This window comes from Amblyomma mixtum, chromosome 2, assembly GCF_055824585.1.
Source record: "Amblyomma mixtum isolate Tamu chromosome 2, ASM5582458v1, whole genome shotgun sequence".
Taxonomy (NCBI): Eukaryota; Metazoa; Arthropoda; class Arachnida; order Ixodida; family Ixodidae; genus Amblyomma; species Amblyomma mixtum.
The window spans coordinates 321,072,698-321,094,550 of record NC_143013.1 but is presented as its reverse complement, the minus strand read 5'-3'; the positions used below and the strand labels follow the sequence as shown (position 1 = coordinate 321,094,550).

General features: G+C 50.0%; 1 protein-coding gene across 3 annotated transcripts in view; it reads left to right on the top strand.

Moving 5' to 3' along the window:
- Positions 1 to 21,499, top strand: part of LOC149365155 (dnaJ homolog subfamily C member 28) — a 39,525-nt gene extending 18,026 nt beyond the window's left edge. For all 3 annotated transcript variants that reach the window (XM_089575248.1, XM_089575247.1, XM_089575249.1), the window contains 3 exons: positions 16,941 to 17,085; positions 18,784 to 19,026; positions 21,064 to 21,499. In XM_089575248.1, the coding sequence (XP_089431374.1) occupies positions 16,941 to 17,085; positions 18,784 to 19,026; positions 21,064 to 21,219 (544 nt within the window). In that variant the 3' untranslated portion in view covers positions 21,220 to 21,499. The remainder of the gene's footprint in view (positions 1 to 16,940; positions 17,086 to 18,783; positions 19,027 to 21,063) is intronic.
- Positions 21,500 to 21,853: the final 354 nt, after the last annotated feature.

Genomic DNA, 21,853 nt, shown 5'->3' with positions numbered 1-21,853 from the left:
GAAAGCATATAAGAGATTCTGTTTAAACAGTTCGGTTGCAGCAGCCAACTTCGATGGAGCTGGGCATGGGTAGTATAATATATCTTTAATACTATCTTTCGATATATTTTATGTGTTGGTATTAGGCATCCCGTACCTAAAATAAAAGTATCAGCATCGAAAATACATATAAAGTGTAACATTTAGTTTAACAATACTCGGTACTACAAAAAAGTTTTCCGCAGGTTTTGAGGCTGCTTTGTGTCAGACTTTAGGGCGGCAGCACTCGCTCGGGTGGGTTGAATTAGGAAGAAATGATGCCAATGTTGTTGGTGGTTGCGGTATCCTGTATCGGTATCAGAAATGCAATTTTTGAGGATATCAGCTGATATCGGTATCGAAAATTCGAGTCTGATTATCGTTTGGTGTTCAGACTCCCTCGTTCTTGTTTTTCCTTCTTCACCCTCATCTCATAAAATTTCCCAGTCCTCCCTCAAACTCACGTTTTAAAATTTCCTCACTTTCAACAGTCAAGTTATATTTCCTTATTGCCAATACTACGGAGCAATAAATGTATGATGCGCCATTGTGTCATATTATTTATAGCTGATCTTGCGAAGCTGTTATGTTTAGATTTATGTGCATTATATGTACAAGGTGTTTCAGCGAATTTGTGAGGCAGCAATGAAGCAATTTCAAGTTTCGCCTTGGAATAACACTCTCCGTTTATTTCTGACACGCGCTGCATGCATACATGTGCCCTGCACCACGGTGTACCCTGCACTTGTGATTACTGCGAAAATGAGTGAGTCCGCCCATTGTTAGTTGTGTGTACAGAAATGGATAATAATATGCACCAAGCAACGCATTTACCGTGACAATGACATTAAGTAATAAGCATGGGATGAACAAGGGGAGCACCGATAAAGCAAATCAGACCCGTGAAAAAGTCCTGTGTGCTGTCTGCAATACGGCCCTTGCCAACCTTGCGAGCCTTGAGTGAGCGGTTGACATTTTTACTTGCACGTCTACATAGCTGAGCACGGATTCCAGTCAACGCGTCTGTGCAGCAATGTGCGGAAGCATGCAGTGCATCGACAGCACATTGTGTGGTGTGGAGCTCTTAGAAAGCCTTTAGGCCCAAACAGTTTGATTAGTGAGCCGCGTGCTTGCGCCAAGGGCACCAACAGTACAATGCAAGGCAGCACGAGCAATTGTTCAGCCCAGCTGCTGTTTCTGTAGCGAAAGCAACCCTAGGCTAGCAGAAGCACATTTCGCGGAGCCGGGCAAAGGCCACTACTGCACATGCGCCATTACCATGACAACCAGTCACACTGGAGCCACAGGTGTGCGCCGTCGCTCCGCTGCAGCCGCGCTGCGCCGACTTCTGATCATTTCGCTACACGCCTCACTGCACATGCGCAGAGTCGCGCCGCGCAGCTGGGATATGGACCGTTTACAGAGCGTAGTTCTTCCGTTTGAGACCAGATGGCGCCACAGGTGCACTCAGAACACGGCGCCATTACGGGCCTCGTAAGCCGCCGGCGTCTACGCCTCGACGCAGCAGTGGAAGTATCGCGGGTGGCTGCCGAATGTGTTCTTCCAACGAAGATGTGAAAAGAGAAACTACCTGCTATGTTGTGGATTGCAAGAATTGCGACAGAGTTAAAGGTGTGGGATGCGATCGTTTGCGAGCTTCACGGAACCGAACTGCACAAGGACGTACTGCCTCTTTTCGTGGCCATTCTCCTTGTACCCTTTCCGAACTGGTGAACGCAGTAAACACGTTCGCCAGCGCTAGGTAGCCAATATAGAAAGGTTTTGATCTTGGAAAATCTGTGACGGTAAGTGCACTACATAGTCGCATGAACAAGTTGTTCCGCCACCGAAACCGTCACTGCTTTCATTTGCTGCAGGGACCCCATTGCTCGTAAGTTAAGGTGTGCGGCCATTCGTGAAAGGAGCAGCGCCTGTGGCCGAATTAAGAAAGAAAAAAAAACAGACGACTTACGCTACTACATACGGCTACTGTATATCGTGCAGTGCAAAGCCGTGCGAGCGGACAATGCTTACCGTCACTCCTTGTATTACACGCCATCTTGGTGCTACTGTTGAACTTCGCTCCAATAGCGCGGTTTTTGTCCATAATCAGAATAAAGCTTTCGCGTTACGGCTGCTGTGCTGGGTGGTTGTCACTTCCTCACAGTCCATGCGAGACAGTAACCATAAGCGACTCTGACTCAGAGTGAAGCTGATTAGTTACAACCAACGAGACCTCGAGCATTTTGATCATGGCATGCATATCGAGCATGGAGCGTACGACCAGTTTATATTTGAGGCTGACATATAATTGTGAACTTCGTGCATTATGAACGCATTGCCATACGTGCGTTAATACAATTATATCGCGGAATCCTTCGAAACGACTATACGCCAGCTTGTGAAAGCTGCTTGATGCATGGCACTGCTTACATATCATTAGTTAGCATTTGTGTGTCTATTTTTGTCGCCTTTCTGTGTTTAACAAACCAGTAGAAAATATTTTAGGTTTCCTAAGTGCCGTTAACAGGTTGTAAACAAATGTGAACACTGCACGTGAGCGTTTTAGAGCGATGCCTGCATGCACGTACACAATGCGACAACCTGCGCTGTCGCAGAAGCATTAAAACTTGCAGTTTTAGATAATAGCAATAAAAAAAATTAAAAAAAAAACATTAAGCAAAGTCTTCTGCGTATTCAAAGACAAGCATTCAGGCGATCCTCCCGTTGGCTCCAACTGGCGGAGAGCTCAGCGGCTCTCCGCGACATGAAGCCCGATCACGTTTTCACGCCTAAAGTGATCAAACTATGGTTCTCACATGTCCTTCGAAGCTTTGTACAAACCACAGTGTCGTCTTCCCACTCCTTTACAATCGTATTAGCCGAAACACTGCCTGTCGGAACCGAACCATCAGACGCAGCAGCCGTCGCGACGAAGCCCGCGCCGAGCGGGCAGGAGGCGTGTAATGACGGTGTGATCACGTGATCAAAGATGGCAGCCCCCATGATACGGCTCTGTAAAGCGTCCTCAGACGCGCAATATGGAAGAAGGAGAGCGGCCGTGCTCGTCACGGCAGCTGTACAGGCAGCGTGAAATTGAGACTTCCGATCCAGAAGCCATCACAAGGTACAAGGCCGGCCGACAGCGTGAAAATGAGGCGAGATAGGCTAAGAGGGCTGCCGAGACGCCCGAAGAACGAGAGGATACGTCTCGCGGAGAGACGCCGCCAAGCTGCTGAACGACAACGACGGCGCGTCGCTACCGAAATGTCAGTAGACGAAACTGCTTTATAGCTACCTATATCCTGGCCTGGCTGAGCTAAGCCACTGCAAATTTTTTTTGGTGGTAAATCTATACATCGGTGAGCTTTGCTGTGCTGCAGTGGAGAGTTTTAGCAGAGAGGAGACGAACTAGCCGGGCTAAGTGCGCATGCGCTACTCGCCTTCGGTAATCCGGTATAAGTCTACTCTGGAACTGCTCTGCTATGCTAAAACTCTATAATGTGCTTGAAATTTGGCGGCACCATACGTGCGGGCATGAATCCGCACTGCCTTCCCTCCACAATGTATCATATACGACAGTTCATCAGACAGGTTTCAAACATTACATGCACTTGGCCGGTCAGACTGCATGGATTACGACTGCGAGCAACGAATTCACAAGGTGATCAAGGAGATTTCGGCACCCAAAAATGAGCACTGCGTCTTTCTTTAAAGGGCCACTGCCCAGGGTCCGGACATTTTTGAAAAACAAGCCCACTGCATAGATGAGGCATCGAAGATAACCTCTGCAGAATACTAGAGCCATGCGCGCCCCGAAAAGCTGCGAAAATTCAAATCAAAGCCCGCTCGTTCTTTCCTTCAACAAAAACGGGCCCGGCCCACTACTCTGAACCCCGTTGACGTCATGGGGGGTTACTTTCGCTGAAGGCACTCCATTGGTGCATCGTTCTGACTGACGGGAGAAGATTGGGCGTAGCCTTGGCGTCGCGTCGTCTGCACAACGCTTTCCGCAGCGCCTTCTGTTCTGGCTCATGCCTACAAACCCGCATGAAGGAACAAAAAAAAAAAAAACTGCGGAGGGAGCGTGCGGCGACAGCCTTGAACCCTTGCCATAAAAAGTAAAAAATAGTAAAACTGAGGGAGTTGGTTCGCCCCCCCCCCCCCCTCCCCCCGCCGTGATCACCTCACGAGACGCTCTGCGTGCGCGCTCCCGTCTCAGATTTTTTCCTTCTATGCAAGCCCCCCAAAACAAGGTTTTAATTACTAGTGCAGCAGAGCCTTTCCCTCGCTCGCCCACTTGACCGCTCCGCACACACACCACTATCTTTCGTGCATCTTGCGTACGCCTTGACTCCAATGAATGACATATGCTTTGGAGCGGAGAAAAGACACAAACACACAGAACACAAACACGCATGGAGAAAAGCAAACGGGCGGTTGCCGGGTCCGCGCTTCGCCGTGTGTTTCGAACACAACCGACTTCCGCCCCTCCGCTCGTGAAACGGTGGGGAGGCCTAAAAGAAAATGAAAAGGTGGCTCGTTAACTGGGAATGACAAACAGATGTATGAAAGGATGCGCTCGCTAACAAGTCTAGGTGGTCGAGCCGATCGCGCCTCTCGATCGTTCAGTGTGCGGAGAAAATGCCAAAACCAAGAAAAGAATTCTATTGAAGGCGGGACCATGACGTCGCCCTGTGACGCACTCCACAGACACCACGCCTCCGGCTTACACCAGAGAACGAAGGGGTGATTTTGCCTTGCCGAGCCTACTCGACGAGGAGCGGGAGAGAAAAATTTCGAGGAGGGAATGGAAGGAGAGGAGGCTCGCTCAAAGTGAGGTAGAGAGTGTTTGGGACGATGGGGTGGGCAGGGGCCCTTTAAATGGGTCCCCTGTCCCTATAGGTCCCTGGTTGGAGAATTTAGTTAAATTAAAAGCGTCCAATCACTGTCGTTTGGGTCACGTGCCCAGTCATCGGGAACCGCCCACCAGGATGTCTCCGACACACTCTCGCCACTTCGGGCAAAATGTGGTCCAGGCTATTCTTGCAGCAATGATGACGAGCCCCTTATGGGGATACATACGTGAAGAAAAAGGAGGACGCAAGCTGGCGGAACTTGCGTCAACGTTGGGCCTTACTCTTCACACGGACCCTGCACAACCCACTCGCATTGGGAACTCCGTGGCACGCGACACGTGCCCAGATCTCACCTTTACCAAAAATATTAGATATGCAGAATGGCACAACACCGAGGAAACCCTGGGTAGCGACCACTGCATTCTTGCGACCACAATCCGCACCAAACCCCTTACAAGACCTCACACTAAAGCAACCCTTCCAGACTGGACCAAATTCAGATCCAACTACACTAACCCTACCCCTATAGCGGATCAAGGTTACACTACCTGGTCACAATACCTCATCTGCCAACTCAAAGATACCGAACACCACGTTCAGCTCTCAGAGGCGAACCCGGCGGTGGACAACCACCTCCTTCACCTCTGGGAGGCCCGGCACAGCCTCGTCCGCCGATGGCGCCGGCAGAAGTACAATCGGCAACTCAAAATCCGCATCGCGGAACTCACCCAACAAGCGGCAGAGTATGCGGCCCAACTCGCCGACTCGAACTGGGTAGACCGATGCGACACCGCTGCTCGGCAAATGTCGAGCCGGAGCACGTGGCGCCTTTTCCGCGCCCTCATTGATCCGACCCAAACCCGCACCGAAACACAAAAACATCTTCAACGAGCAATTCACACCTTCAACGGAGACACAGCCAAACTGGCTGACGCGCTCCGAGACAAATATCTGTACACAGACCAGGATTCGCGTGGTCCGGCGTACTCTTATGCAGGTTCTGAGAACGCAGAGCTGGATCGAACGTTCCAGCTTCACGACCTCAAAGCGGCCCTGGCCAAAATGAAACGAGGGACAGCCCCGGGCAGAGACAAGGTAACTGTGAAACTTCTCGCTAACCTACCCGAACCGGCCTACGAGCGGCTGCTCGAATACTTCAATGCCATCTGGACGGGAGGTACGCCTCTCCCAGTGGATTGGAAGACGGCTCTCGTCACATTCATACCCAAACCAGGCAAACCTCTCAACACTGACAACCTCCGGCCCATATCTCTCACTTCTTGTGTGGGGAAGTTGATGGAGACCATGTTCCGTGACAGACTATCCGCCTACCTAGAAACGCACAACGCCTTTGCAGACACCATGTACGGGTTCCGCCCACACCGGTCCGCACAAGATGTGCTGCTGCAACTTCATAGAGAGATTCTTGATCCCGTCGAGCACCCTAGCGATGACAAGGTGGTCCTCGCATTGGACTTGCGGGGGCTTTCGACAATGTTACTCATGATATCATCCTTTCCCACCTGTCCCAAGTGAACTGTGGATACAACACATTCCAATACATCAAGCAATTCCTCACAGATCGGCAAACATATATCCGACTCCAAGACAGTGAACATGGCCCGTACCAACTTGGTACGCGAGGGACTCCACAGGGAGCAGTCCTCTCGCCTCTTCTCTTCAATCTGGCCATGATGAAGCTCCCTACCCTGCTGGGTGAAGTCCCGGGTGTGCAGCATGCCCTGTACGCGGACGACATCACCCTGTGGGCAACACACGGTTCGGTTGGAGAAATCGAGGCCAACCTGCAGCAAGCGGCGGCTATTGTGGACGATTATGCACACCGCTGCGGCCTTGAGTGCTCCCCGAACAAATCGGAATTCGTGCACATACGTCCCAATCCAAGGTGCACAACCAAAATTGCCCTCTCCCTGCTTAGTGGCCCGATACCTGAACACGATGAAATCAGAGTATTGGGACTCTACATACAAAAGAACCACAAGATTGACACCACGCTGAAGAAACTCCGCAAGGTGGGGGATCAGGTGGGCCGTATGGTCCGCCGGGTATCAAACAAACGAGGGGGGTTGCGATGCAAAGACGCCCTGCGGCTGGCGAATGCATTCGTAACCAGTCGAATCCTGTATTCGGCACCGTACCTCCACCTGCGCAAATGCGATGAGAACGCTTTCGAAGTGATTCTCAGAAAAATCTATAAGAGAGCTCTCGACCTCCCAATTGCAACATCCAGCCAACGTCTCCTCGGCCTGGGGATGACGAACACCTTTGGGGAGCTGCGCGAGGCTCATCTCAGCAATCAATACTTGCGGTTAAGCAAAACACGTGCGGGCAGCCGCATATACTGACCCTCCTCCACATCAATTACACAACCCAAGAGGAGAAGCGGGTATCCATGCCCGAGGCCTGGCGCTTCGCACTAAAGGTTCGCCACCTCCCCAATAACATGACAAAAGATGCCCATGATGGCCGCCGCCTCGCGCGAGCGGAGGCCATTTCCAAGCAGTATACGGTGCTCGACCAGAGGTATTTTACACGGACGCGGCAGGTCCACACCATGGGGGTTGGTACACGGCTGCCGTTGTCCACCAAAACAACCCAGTTCAGGGCCTCACCTTCCGTGCCCCTAACATTACATTCGCGGAGGAAGTTGCTATCGCACTTGCAGCTGCGGATCCAGCGTCCCGAGTCATTATCACCGACTCAAGAGAAGCTTGCCGCAATTTTGAACAGGGCCAAATTCCAGATCGTGCTTTCCAAATTTTACACAGTTGTGAGTACCGGGATTTCCTAACCCGGCGCACCATCATCTGGGCCCCAGCACATGCGGGGATAGAGGGAAATAAGGTAGCGGACACTACCGCCCGCGCGCTTAACCACCGGGCATCGCCTCTCTCGCCGCCTGATCCGGCTACTGATTTTAATCCGGCTATTACTTTTCGGGAGATCTCTCTCCTGTATCAAAACGCTCACGGCCGATACCCACCCCCCTGTAAAGGCCTCAATAAGGCAGAGGAGCGTTGGCTACTTCGCCTCTACACCAACACGGTACTGTGCCCGGCAGTGCTCAAACATTTCAATTCGGCCTTTTCGGGCGAGTGTCCACACTGTGGGGAAGTGTTTGCGGACACGTATCACATGGTGTGGGCATGCCCTGCCAATCCTGCTTTCCCACCCCACCCCCACCCCACCCGAGAGGACTGGGAGGCTGCCCTGCTCGGCTGCTCAACTCTCCAGGACCAACGAGCCCTGGTGACAAGAGCCCGGGCCGCCGCGGAGGCCACAGGGGTCCCGGACTAGGGATCCCTCCTAGTGATTGTGAGGGCCGGGCCCTTCAGACACGGTCCAAGCAATACCTCTCTTGTATATAGTATAAATAAATGTTTTACACCACCACCGGAAGGACACCCAAGTGGTGGCGAAGATCAGACACCTGCACTGCACAGCTCTCCGTGTGAACGGAATGCCGAAGCTTCACTCCGCATAGGGTTCCGCACAGGGCAAGAGAAGTCTCTTCAGAACCGCGAAGGCGCCGTTGCTTGCTGTAAACAGTCTCTGCCGCATCCGCCTTGAATCACACACAACACCGCCGTCGCCACCGACGCACGATACCATGCTGCTGTGGCCCAAGTGGATGGCCAGGTAGCAGAAGGCCATCTCAACGCCGCAGTCTCGATGCACAGAGGAAATTGAATCAGGATAACAACAGCCCATAGTCGAGTCAGAGAGTCACTGATCGCTGCTGCGAGGAGGAAACAACTAATTTTATCACGTGCGGCTCCATGGCCGGAAAGCGTAACCCCCTTCGGACAAAGAGCTTACACTAGGAGCTGTGGCCCCAGAGAGGAAGACCAGCTTTCGCGGGTTCGCTGCAGCGACTCGATTTCTGCAACTGGAGGCGATGCTTCTGAAGAGAGAACACTCGCCCCTCCGGAGGCGCCTAAGTGAGGTGGCTGCCCGCCCGCAGAGGGCAAGAGTGGGCGCTCAGCGTGCCAGCCTTCGAGGCTTCGTGGCAGCGACGTGGTTTCCGCGGGTAGAGGTAGTAGCGCCTTTGGAGGGCGGTGTGGAATGAGGTTGAGGTCTGACAAGGGACCGGAGAAGGTACCAGGATGATTTTGGATGTAAAGTTCCGTCTAAGTGGTCGCATGTTTGTGTCCAGTGTTCGGTGTCCAGTGTCTTGCAGTGGGAGATAATGTCGTTGCGGAGTGCTTGTATTCTGTCGCGGAGCTGTGTGTTGTGTGGTTCTGCAGCTAATGCGCGTTGGAGACGTTTTCTCCGCTTCCACAGTCGTAGAAGGTGAGGATCAATGTTGTCACGGGGAGTAGGATTGGAAAGTTCACGTGTCGCCCGTGACTGGGTGTTTCTTAGATCAGCGACCCATGAAGTGTAGCCGGAGGGGTTAGGCGATGGTGGGAGTAAGAGCCGGTGAAAGTCTGACCACGAAGTGTTTCGCACCTTCGCCCTCCGTCGTGTCAGTATTGTGCCAAGTAACATGTGAAATGTGTAGAGCGAAGGTCAGGTCGGGTGTGGTGTCTCTGTGGTAGAAGGAACCCTGTCTAGTGGGGTGTAAAAAGTCATTCAGCAAGCAGTAGTGTCGAGAGTATATGTAATCGTGGAATAAGCTCTCTGCTTTGTGGTTCTGTAGTCCCACTGCCCCACTGTGTGTGGTGCGTTGAAGTCGCCTGCCACAAGGAGCGGGGAAGTGATGGTTTGGAGGAAGCCGAAAAGGTGGGATAGGAGGGAATGTTATTGTTTGAGGGGGGAAGGGGGGGGGGGGGTTGTATAAAAGTAACGAGAATGGTGGGAGGGGATGTAGGTGCGAGGAAGAGCTCGACGGGAACTAGATGCTGTGCGAGTATATCAGGAATTTGGAGGACTGAGAATTTGAGGTCTCTTCGGATATATGTTGAGACCAGAGGTGCTCGATCCGTAGAACTCGCATGAATTGCTCTGTATCCCGGAAGGGTGCGTTTGCCTCTGGTTTCCTGGAGTAGGAGACCAGAGGAGGGATGGGGAAGGGTGAGGAGATGCCGGGAAAGGGGCGCACGTGCCGTGCGGATGCATCGGCAGTTCCGTTGGAGAAAGCTATGGAAGGGGGTCGTGTCATAGTCTGATGTGTCCTCGGGGTTCGGGCTCTGAAGACGCAACAAGGCTTTTTCTTTTTGAGAAGTGGGGAATCAGATGGGGAGGAGAGGACTGTAAGTGTATGTTGGATTTGTTCTATGAATTCCGCCTGCTTGGTGGCGGCGTTGGAGAGTGTAGTGACTATAGGGCTGTGGATTGAGTGATCTGCAGCGTTTGTGCCTGGATTTGTTCTTCCAGGGCTTCTTGGCGTTGTGGTATGGTGTCAAAGAGGGAGACGAGGTGGTTTATTCGTGCCTCAAGGGCTTGCATGTCGAGTTGAAGCTTGGCTAGGGTATCGGATTTATCGGGTTGTTGTGTGGGGGTGAGGAACTGTGCCAATGCGGGTTGTGGAGTTGAGGGAGTGGGAAGTGGCCCACCTGGATGCTGAAGGGCACTGAAACTGTCTGTGCCCATACTGAAGGCAACGAAGGCAGCACAATGCCCGGGGAGGGTTTTGGTAGCAGCGGTACGCTATTTGTTCGAAGTAGATTGTTCGTGGGACGGTGTGGTCTTCAAATGTAACGAGGACGGTGTTTGTGGATCCCATCATCCGTACCCCGATGGTCCATGGTGTGTGTCCGGGAAGAGGTGCCAGCCAGGAGTTGGGAGTGAGTAAGCCCGTGCGGTCGATCCAGAATTTTCCTCGGGCCGAGTTTGTGGGGGTTAATTTGTACGGGGTTTAGACACTTACTCCGCACAACACAACTAGACAAACAATTGGGGCCCTCAATACACTATACAAAGTAACACTAGGACTCCCCCCTCAGGCTTCTACTGACACCAGTACAGAACACGCCTTTTCCACCCTCTTCAAGCCCTCCTCAATCTGCACGGGTGAGACAAATCATCCGCCTGTGTAGCTCACCAGCTGGGCGGTGGATACTATTCCAGACTCGCTACGCACCCATCTCTTTCCCAGACCCACCACAGTCTCCGATCTATTCCCCTAACCTGCGCCTCGCACCCATTCCACGCAACATGTCCGCCCACACATGCAGGCCGCCGCCAAGCATACGCATACAACCACAAGCCACCCTTGGACGCTGTGGCGGTGATCTACACAGACGCTTGTCTCACGGAAACCGCGGGCTCCAAAGCAGCTTTCTTCCTGCACCCTTGCCTCTCTACAACCAGCACCCACACAACCGGTCCATACACCTTCCCACCCTCCTCCGCGCTCGCCCTAGAAATACACGGGATTGCCGATGCCATCACACACTTTGCCACCCTACCAGTGGCGTGGCCAGAAATTTTGTTCGGGGGGGGGGGGGCTCATGTTGCAGCGTGGCCTCCTCATAGTATTTGTGGAGGGATCAAACGCAAAAATAATAACTACATTGCCATATTGGAAATGCCTTTGTGTATTAGATAACGTTACGCACTGTCTAGACAAGTGAATATGTATTTTTTTTAAATAAAAGAATGTATTCGTATGTCGTAAAAACCGTGGCAGACATAACTGATGCCAATACTTCCATGCTTTTGCGTATTTAATAAGTAAAGAAAATATCACACGAAGTCTAGAACTATATCCGTCCGAAACCAGCAAAGCAGTGCATGCCACTGATATGAAAAACGTAAAGGCCATCAAATTAGCAAGTATAGAGGACAAATATTTTAATGAATCTTTGTCGTTCAAGAACCTTTACATTTTTTCATATGCAACGGCCAGGAAAAAATCTCAACGACGCTGTCCTTCGTTCCAGTGTACTGCGCAGCAGCAGCTGTCACTGGTCATGTATTGCGAGTAATTTCACCGAAATTTTAGTCGAAACAACGAGCACATGTGTAAACGAGGAGTTCTGCAAATTATGCGTTAGAAGTGCGAAGATAAAATGGAGTATCAGAAATGCGAAGATACAACTTGATAAAGGACAAAAAGTGTCAATGGAAACAAAGTCACTGCATGTACACACAAAACCTCGCAACAAGATATTTAAATACACGTATGTCTCCACTAAAGCCACGTATCTAAGCAAAAGTTACTCCATATAATGCATAAAACAAGGCAAATAAACATCTTGCGCAATCACAGATAGTAAACTTTACACACGGAAAGACAGACGATCTAGGCAAGAAAAAAACTATGATAGCAGAAGTCGCGATACGAGGTCTGTTAGAAAAGTATCCGACTTTATTTTTTTTTTGCGAACACCTGATGGATATGAGACAAGCGCGCTTGCATCAGGCGACCTTGAACCTTCATGCGCATGCATGAATTTTTTCCCGCCTGCCGATACCGTCAGTCGCTGGGAAGCAGCGTTTGAGTGAGGCAGTGTGCAGTGCTCTCGTCGGTTTTTTATTGCAAGGAAAATGGCGGAGTGAAAGGAGCAGCGCTACTGCAACAAATTTTGCCATAAACTTGGCGACAGCCGAGTGGAAACCATTCGAAATATTCAGACGGCTTTCGGTGAAGATGCTATGAGCAGCACACAGTTTAAGCAGTGTTACAATTGTTTTAAAGATGGCCGCACATCGGTGGAGAACGAGCCACGCTCCAATCGGCCATCAACATGCCAAAATGACCAGGTCATTGCCGAACTGAACGCTATGGTGATGCGGCACTGTCGCGTGACTATCCGAGAAATCGAGAAAGAGGTGGACATGAGCAATTTCTCCGCACATTCCATTATCACCGAAGATTTGGCCATGGAGAGAGTTGCGGCGAAATTCGTGCCGAAGCTGCTCACGGTGGAGCAAAAGCAGCTTCGTGTTGAAGTCTCACAGGACATGCTGGATTCCGCAAACAGTGACCCCGACTTCATCAACATCATAATCACTAGTGACGAGTCTTAGGTGTACAGGTACGACCCGGAAACCAGATCCTAGTCGTCAGAGTGGAAGCATTCCACGTCACCAAGACTTAAGAAGGCCCGTCAATTGCGCAGCAATGTGAAAGTGATGCTGACTGCTTTCCTTGACACCCTCTGTGTGGCAGACCACGAGTACGCACTCTACAGGGTCAAACAATGACCAAAGAGTACTACAAGGATGTCCTCCGTTGCCTACGTGATGCTGTGCGGCGCTAGAACCCGGAGCTGAGGTCAACAGGAAATTGGCGCACCCATCGCGCCAATGCTCCTGCACATTCCTCGCACTCGAATCAGATTTTTTGGTGAAAAACCAGACTCCTGTAGTTCAACAGACTCCTTACTGTCCTGATATGGCCCCTGCGATTTCTGGCTGGTTCCCAAAATCAAAAGGCCATTGAAAGGAGCGCGATTTAAGACAAGGAAGAACATTATGGCTGCAACGACAGCTGAGCTAAACTCTATTCCGAAAAGGGCCTTTTCGGAATACTTCCCACAATGGCAGCACCGCTGGGAGAAGTGTGTGGAGTCCCAAGTAGACTACTTTAAAGATGACTAGGTTTGCAACGCTCCAGTTATGCAAGTTTTTTTTCAACGGCCAAAGGTCGGATACTTTTCTAACAGACCTCGTATGTACTTGGGCCGTGCTGCGGTCGCGACAGCACCATGTGGTTCGAATAATAGAGAAACAATGCAGAAATCAATACTAAAGTACGTATTTTTTAACTGCCTGCACGACGACAATTATTCTCGACCCGTAATTACAGAAGGGTATGGTTCAAAGAAAAAACAAAAGCAGTTAGGTAAAAAGGAAAGAGAAGGACAAACGAAAGCCACGAATGATGCCGCAAGTTGAAATAACCAATATCCGAGTGTGTATGTTCGGAAACGCCGCGTGGGCAGGGCTTTCAATAAGCAATTGAGGTCAATCAAGGTCGGTTATTAATGTCCTCAAAATTTTCGTATTCGCATGGTAATTTTGATCACGATGCTAACTGATGCTTGCGTTACGTGACTCCAGGTGCATGTGCGTTGCCACGAAATCCGACCCGAGTTAGCAATGTTCGCGCCAAAATGTCTTGTCTAGTCTGAAAAAGACATTGTAGGTGACAAAATCCAAAATGACTTCCAGCGCCGGTGGTTGTTTTGGTCAGCGGTGCGTGACAGTTCGAATTTTTTTTTTTTTTTTTGGGGGGGGGGGGGGGGCTGAAGCCTCATAAGCAACCCCCTGGCTACGCCTCTGCACCCTACCCACCGCCCCCGCATACGTTGTCTATACAGACTCGCAGGCAGCTCTGTGTGCCTTACACGAAAGAGCCCTCCCCTTCCCTACCCGATCGGCCTTAGATGCCACCCTCATAGCATTGAGCCCACGACCGGTGACCCTTCGGTGGATCCCTGGTCACTTGGGCATTCTCAGCAATGAGCTGGCTCACCAGCTTGCCTGCGATACTATACACCGGGCGCCGGGGTTCCCATGTATGAGCCCACCGACCAAGCAGGCGGTCAGGGCTTACAAACACACTGTCGAGGAACACTACACGCAGCAAAATTTGGACTTAGCTGATTTACCACCGCCGCACCCATCCTTATCGATCCGTGAAGCTCGCATTTTTCGCCGAATACAGTTTAATCTTCTACATACACCAGCCAAACTTTATCTGTATCGGCACACTTCCACACCTCAGTGCCCAAACTGTCCACAGACATATGCAAACATAGAACACTGCCTTACACAGTGCCACTCAGCCTTCCAGTCACCCGCCTATCCTTTTCCCACACTCCCACCGTGGCCCATCTGGCTCGCCTCCCTGGATCTGAAAATGCAACGCGCCCGCGTCACCTTGGCCCAGGACCTATTTAACGCCTAACGTAAAGGCTGTTTTAATAAAAGTGTCGCATCACCACCAAACTGATTTTCATGCGTATTAGGAAGCATAATACACAACATACAAAAAGTCACAACACGGGAACGTATGATAAATTTTGCTGGGTGCCGAGCTATGTTGGAATAGATGGAAATCAAAGAGCCGACCTATATGTGCTGCACAAGCTCGCAGATGTGAAATCAAGAAAGTCAACATGACCTATAGAGACTGCGTGAAACTCGTTAACAATAATTTGAAGACTAAATTGCAGAAGACCTGGAATAGCAAATTAAACAACAAGCTTCACTTTGTAAAGCCCGTCCTGGGTGAATGGAAGACCTACAGGAACGTTTCATAGAAGTAATGTTATGTGGTCTCCGCATCGGACACACACACCTTACGCACAACTTCCTACTGCAAAACAAGACAAACCTCTTTGGGAAAAATGAGGAGTTGACTTTGTAGTATTCACATTTTTATTCTCTTGCACGAAACTAGAAAAACTAAGAATTGATAAGAAAATTTCGTAATGAGTGCATCTGTTACGCAATAATGCTGCTTTTACGCAATAATGCAATTGTTGACATGCCTCTTGTGTTTTATAATTTAAGAAAAGCATGTTTTTTTTTGGCAACTGGAATCCTGACCCATTGCTTCGCTTGATTTTTTGATAATACCTCCGCCATTTTCTCTTTTTTTAGAAGAAGGCTGAGGTCTTTATATAGCTTGTTGGGAGCGTCGAGATCCTTGCCCAGCCAAGGATGGTCGCCGAGGTGACCCGACCTTCTTTGAAGTTTGTACTATTGGCCATTTCCAAAATTTCGTTTCATATGTCATCACTAGGTGGTACGAACAAATTTTTTATGCCCCCTATACCTCCAGCCGTTGTTGTTTCCCGTTTATATGGAATTCTGCAGAAAACAGTTTTCCGATTTAACTTGGTCTTGGCGCATGATAGCCTTAGATGTCTATCCACCAATAAACCCAACACAACACAACGGGGGCTGAATGCCGGTCGCTGCACTGTTTTAGCGGGGTGTAAAATTTACCAATTTATACTGCGACAGGTCGCTTACTATGCATGGTGCTTTATTGCAGGACTCGATACGGGGTTGCTTGACGCCTCTGCTATCTAAATAGACATTTAAACATTAAACCTGCGTCCAGCCCGGAAGTGCGATTCTGTGGTGGCTGGCAGTACAATTCCATAGCAGCTTGTATGGAATGCGACTAGGAGGCTACAGGACCATTTCTGGAGAATGTCGATTATCCAGCTTAGCTCCAATGTATCCCGCTATTCCAGAATGGCTCAGTATTCATGGAAGCTGTACTGTCTGACCACGCTGAATTGCATGCATCGGCTAGATAAGGCGCGATTTTACCGATTAGCCGGTCGCGTGTTTTTGTAGCGAAAGCTACATTGGCCACGAACTTGTGATTTCGCTGTGGCGGTGCTCCGAGGAAGCACAGAGACCGACCTTGCGCCGTTGCCTAGCAACTGCCGCAGCTGGCGGACGCCACGCGCTTGCCGCGCCATCTGGCATGACGTCACACCGCGCGCCTCGCCGCGGAGCCGCCGCCGCCGTTTGGTATGACGTCACATCGCTTGTCTCGTCGTTGCATTCGCCTCCGTTCGCTTAGATGTGTCGCATGCCTGATAACATGTCGGAGGATTGCTTTCGCTACGTATACCCTGGCATAGCCGAGATAAGCCACTGACAATTTTTGGCTCGTGTTATTAGCTGGTTTTACATCACACAATGTCCACTGGATTAGAGTCTGTGTAGTTAAGCCAATCATGTTGCGACTCACCTGGTACCTCTGGAATGGACAAATAACCCTATGGAACCGTGTTTTCTTCTGTGGGCCATTCTGCATTGCGCATATCTCTCGTATGTGAGGGGAACTCAACCCTCCGTAGAGTTTCAGCGGTGCTAATGGAGGGCAACCACTTGGGAGCCTGTATATACAGGTGCGGACATATATAAGTGAATTGCGCAACAACTTAGACAGGACACAGAAAGAAACACATACAACAGTTCACGAGCGCAACTAGCCCGACAACACGCTAGATCTGCGGACATATAAGCACATGCTGTTGCCTTTTTTTAACGCGTTGCCTAATTGGAACTGGCAGTGGACAGTAATTCTTCGTGTTGCAGTTAAAAAGGAAAAAGGGTTGCTTGGTGTACGCTGTGGGCACATGGACATTGGCGGGACTGTGTCATGCCTGTATGCTGCAGCCAAGCCATCGAGCGGCTGGTGGAGGACCTGATCCAGGAGTCGATGGCGCGTGGCGAGTTCGACAACCTGCAGGGCTCGGGCAAGCCGCTCAAGTTTGCGCCCGAGAACCCTTACGTGGACAGCACGACGCGCAAGCTGAACGAGGTGCGATTGCGCCCCACGTGGACGCTTGCAGCCACTCCTAACGCCTCGACGTGGCGAACAAGTGTTCGTATATCGTAGTGCATTTGGACAGACGAGCGCATTTATATTTCTGGTACCGGCAAAACAACTCACCTTGCAACGAGCGCATTAAATATAGGGTGGTTGCCATGGAGAATATATTCAGGTGCAAACTCTCAATTTCGGCGGACGTTAGTTTAGAAATCATACTTAAAGCTTATTAACAACAACTTACTAATTAGCTTCAATTAGCACGGTCTGGTATTAGTAGAGGTTAGTGCGTGTTGTCCGTGGCTACAAACTCATCATTGGCACTATGACCACCAGACTGCTAATTAAAACGTTAATTATTAGTGAAGCTCAGTTAGGCGATTAGCATGACGTTCAATATAACGGTTGTCCGCTGTGTCTAGCAGTTTCTTCCTGAACATATATATCATTTTACATTTCGACCACCCTATACTTAGGAATTTTTCAGTATGTTCGATGAAGCAGAGCCGTGGTGTAAGGTATATTATGCTAGCCATAGTTTTTGTCGGGCTAGTTGGTCAGATTCTTGAAACGGCATGAAAGTTTGTTTGCGCAAAAAAAAAAAAGAAAAGATGACACACAGAAAGACAAGACGACAGGACGAGCGCAACTAACAACTACGTTATGCAAACACCTCGAAATATAAGACACGTCGGCGGATGCTCACACAACACGCCTGGAAAACGTGTACGTTATCGCCACACTCTACAATCAAGATTTCAGTAAGGCTGACTCGCTTCTGCACAAAGCCACAGACGTATAACGGACGCAGTTATGTGAAGTCTTTGTCAGAAAGGCTGCCATTATTTCGCGTATGCTGCCCCTGCCAAGAATCTTAAACTCAGTTAGTCGGCACCCACATGTTACGCAATGCCCAGTAGAATTCGAGTTTTTGTCCCCTACTTGCCTGTCTTATATTTGAAAGAAAAAAGCAGTTAGCTGCGCTCGCCCTGCCGTCTATGTGCCGTCTTTTTTTTTTTTTTTTGCTCGAAAACCTTCAATGGCGTCTGAAGTACATGGTGTATATACTCCTGTAAGCCGATAATTTGAAAGGGAAAAAAGTCAGCAAAATACCGAATCCTATATGTATGCTTTTCCTTGCGGGTAGCTACGGGGATGCTGGTGCTCTGTTCCGCCTTGGACCGCTCTTCTCGCAAGCAGGCTTCGCCCCTGTGTCACGGCGCTGCTGCGGAGGGAGCGTAATGTTCGCCTGCTGCGCAAAAGCAAGTTTGACTGTGGAATACCCGCCGCCTATCATAGATGGCCAAGAACACAGTAACCTTCCTCCTCCCCTCACACCAACAGTTTGTACTGCGACTGATTTCTGCAACGCAGCGAATGAGAGAGCGGAAAAAGAGGCCAGGCGGCCGCCTTGCACGCGCTAATCGACTTTTAGTTGCTCTCCCAGACCTCCCGTACAGAGTTTTGCACAGAGAGGCTGTCTAGCTCTCGACAGTGGCAGGTTCATTCAATTTATTTGAATTAGGTTCAAATCCACCTGCCACGGCGGACAGGTTGCCCCGCAATCCAGTGGATTTCGTGACGGACTCCGGCTCTTCGGGACTGCAGTCGCATTGAAATGCGTGGCCTTCGCACGAGTGTACAGCGAAGCTGCTGCTGGAGCGAATAATATACAGCGCGACCCCGCAGGTGCTCATCACCAATGGCTACGTGCCCGAGTGGGTGGTGTTGGAGCGCGAGATCGGCGAGGAGAGGCGGAGGCTGCGCGCGGTGCTGACCAAGTGCCGAGCCCCGCTGGGAGCCCCGCCGCTGGGGGACGCCGAGCGGAGGCTCTGGCAGGAGGCCCTGCGCGGACTGGAGTCGGAGGCCGCGAGGCTCAACCGCAAGATCGACAAGTTTAACATGGTCGTACCACTGCTCAGCAAGCAGCAGGTATTCGCTGCCCCATTCCTGTCTCTCAGCTGGCTGGTCTGGCGTACACACGACGTCGGCAGTTGTTTGGGTTGTAGACGAGACTGTTGTGCATTTCCCAGTCGAATAACACGTTCACTGCAGAGGAGGGTGACTCCCAGGCGTTGTTTGACGTCAACGCTTGAGATCCAAATTTTGCTTTGTCGTTTGCTGAAGGTGTAAGTTCCATGCAGTTAGGCCAGCCATTTGTTGCCGGCCTCTTGAGCCTTTAGAAGTGAATCGTTAGTGCAGCCTGAGCGTCACTGGAAGTACTCACCTTTTCGAAACTGAGCTGTAAATCAGCTTTCTTACCTTGAGACTATTCGCAGTTTGTATTTGTTCTCTGAACATGCGTCGTAAGACGTTGTTGCATATGTCTCTCAAGGTGCAGAGACAGGTCACAGAGCGTGGAGAAAGGTCATTGAGAAAAAACTGTTGGCGCCGCGGCTGCAATATGATTTGTAACATACCTGAAGCCGAACATGAGGGAGAACCTGTCTGAATTTGTCCCTGTCCGAAATATTTCGAAAGATTGCGTTCGAATGGCATCGAGAAGCAAAAAACTTTAGATATCACTGCAACACCCGCATTGGAGAAATGTGTAAGCATGACGTCACACTTAATGGCGGCGCGCACGGGAACACCCGGCTGCTTGCGCATACATACGTTCGCCGTCGATACCTCCGAAGTCGCGCCACTGCCACTTTTTACGTAGCCTTGTATTTGCCAGGAATGCCTCGTCGATGTTCTGTAGCTAGCTGGCCCGCTCTGTCTATTAATTGCAGGAGTAATAGCTGCCGCCGCGTTGGCTCACTGGTTATGGCGCTCGGCAGTGGCCAGCGAAGGTGTTGTGTTCGCGCCACCGCGGGTTTGAATACAAGTCGCGGCATTTTATTTATGCTTTGGCAAAAGTCAGCCTGAAAGGCAAGCTTCACCAAACTCGGTGAGGTGGTTTGACCTCGCGAAGTAGTTCTTTCGCACTCAAACAAAACGAAGGTAAACAGTTACGCCCCCTGTATGTCGGAAGGAGTGGACATTACTGCATTTTGAATTTATACGAGGAAATTGAAAATATATTTTTCTGTGCACTACTGTCAATACGCTTCTCATACAACCAACTTTTTGCTGACAGGGTCCCTGTAAGAAACTTAAGAAAAACTTTTTCGTTGAAAGCGTGAGCCTCTGAGTCCGCCTACTTAACTGGGAGCCTCTTCTGATATCGTCTTCATAATTTTTCTCCCCGGGAAATTACTGCGGCGTCGGCAGCCGGCGGAGAAGCGCCGACCTTTGAGCGAACATGTGAGGGGAGCGAAAGGCTCGAAGACGCTGAAATTCAAATTTTGACTACAGATAACCAAAATTGTACAGAATATTAGAAAAAAAAATTCTTGCTGTAGGATATGCGTGAAGCGGTGTCGTTTAACATTCCAGGAATGCCTCGCATTTATTGAGAGCCCCTCGTGCCTAAAGTGGCGCAGTTACCAAAAACAAAAAAAATGTACCAAAAGCGGTGAAGCTAGCCGAGGGCTAAAAAAAAAAGAGCTAAAAGGGGCTGTTTACGCTCGACGACGGGATAGACTGGAAACTTTTTCTCGGTTATAAAGGTGATGTTGCATTTCTGGTCTTCGCAGTGGTCGTGTTGTGCTGCTGGAATATCTTGGGGACTCCACGTGGAGCGAAAGCCCCGAAGATTTCGCGGCGTCTTTTTCAGTGGACTAGTTGGCGTGATTTTAATGCGATAGAAACCTCACTGGGAAAAAGAAATCGGCATTTCGACAAATAAAATGCACATTGCAGCAGTTGGTGCTTGTTTTACGATGGAAGCACGGACTAAACACAGAATGCTGAACGCCATCTTTCCTTCCTCCATGCTGAACGCGCACGTAGTGTCGCTGTCGTTTGTTCTGTTCAGGTCTGCGCATTTTGACTGCAGTGGGAAACCGTTTTGCATCAAACTTTTTCACGCCTCTTTGCGTTTGCTCAACCTTTCTTACCAGACTTTTCTCTTTTTTTTTTCAGCTGCACTTTTTGCTGGTGCCGGAAAGTGAAAAGATCCTGACCTCCGTTGTTCCAAGGCAACAGACGTCGACGAAAAAGACAAACGCCCCTAAGGCCAGCAGGAGTGATGATGAAGGACTTCTCTCCTTCATATTTAGTGCTATAACAAAGTGGTAGCGTTTTTTCTTTCATCAGAGTCATTGTGCGTCTGTGTTCTTTCCACACTTTGTCTCTCGAACAGTGTCAGCGTTTGACATTTACCATGCTGCTGCACGCAGTGATCTTTCGCGTAATCGTGTCCCTTTGCACAGCAGTGGGGAGATCCTAACGTTGCGGTCTTATACCCCTGTCACACGGGCAAGTTTAGTGACACTTTCACGAAGTGCACTTCTCCAGAACGAGTGACACTTTCGGGGCGTGCTGCTACACGGAAAAATAAAGTGTCATTCGGAATTGATGGTGGTGGCTTTTCAAGTAAGGCACAAAAAATATTACTTTTCGCGCTTCAAAGCTTTAATGTACAGTTAATGCACAGTAGATTGCAAACTGCAAGCACTTTTTTATGATTATCAAGGAGCTTTGTGCAATATTGTGACTGTTGCACCCTACTAGTTCACTGTACCCTCACACAGAAACGGTTGCAGATGGTTGCTACTATAGTTGCTACGGTCGCCATGCTGGCCGCCATAGCCATACCGCTGCGGCTGCCTAAAAATTATTGCAGTTGAAAACAAGAATGTCGGAATATGTGCAGTGTATATATTTAATGGCAACGCAAATAGGTTTACATGAACAAGAGGGCAAAAAAAAA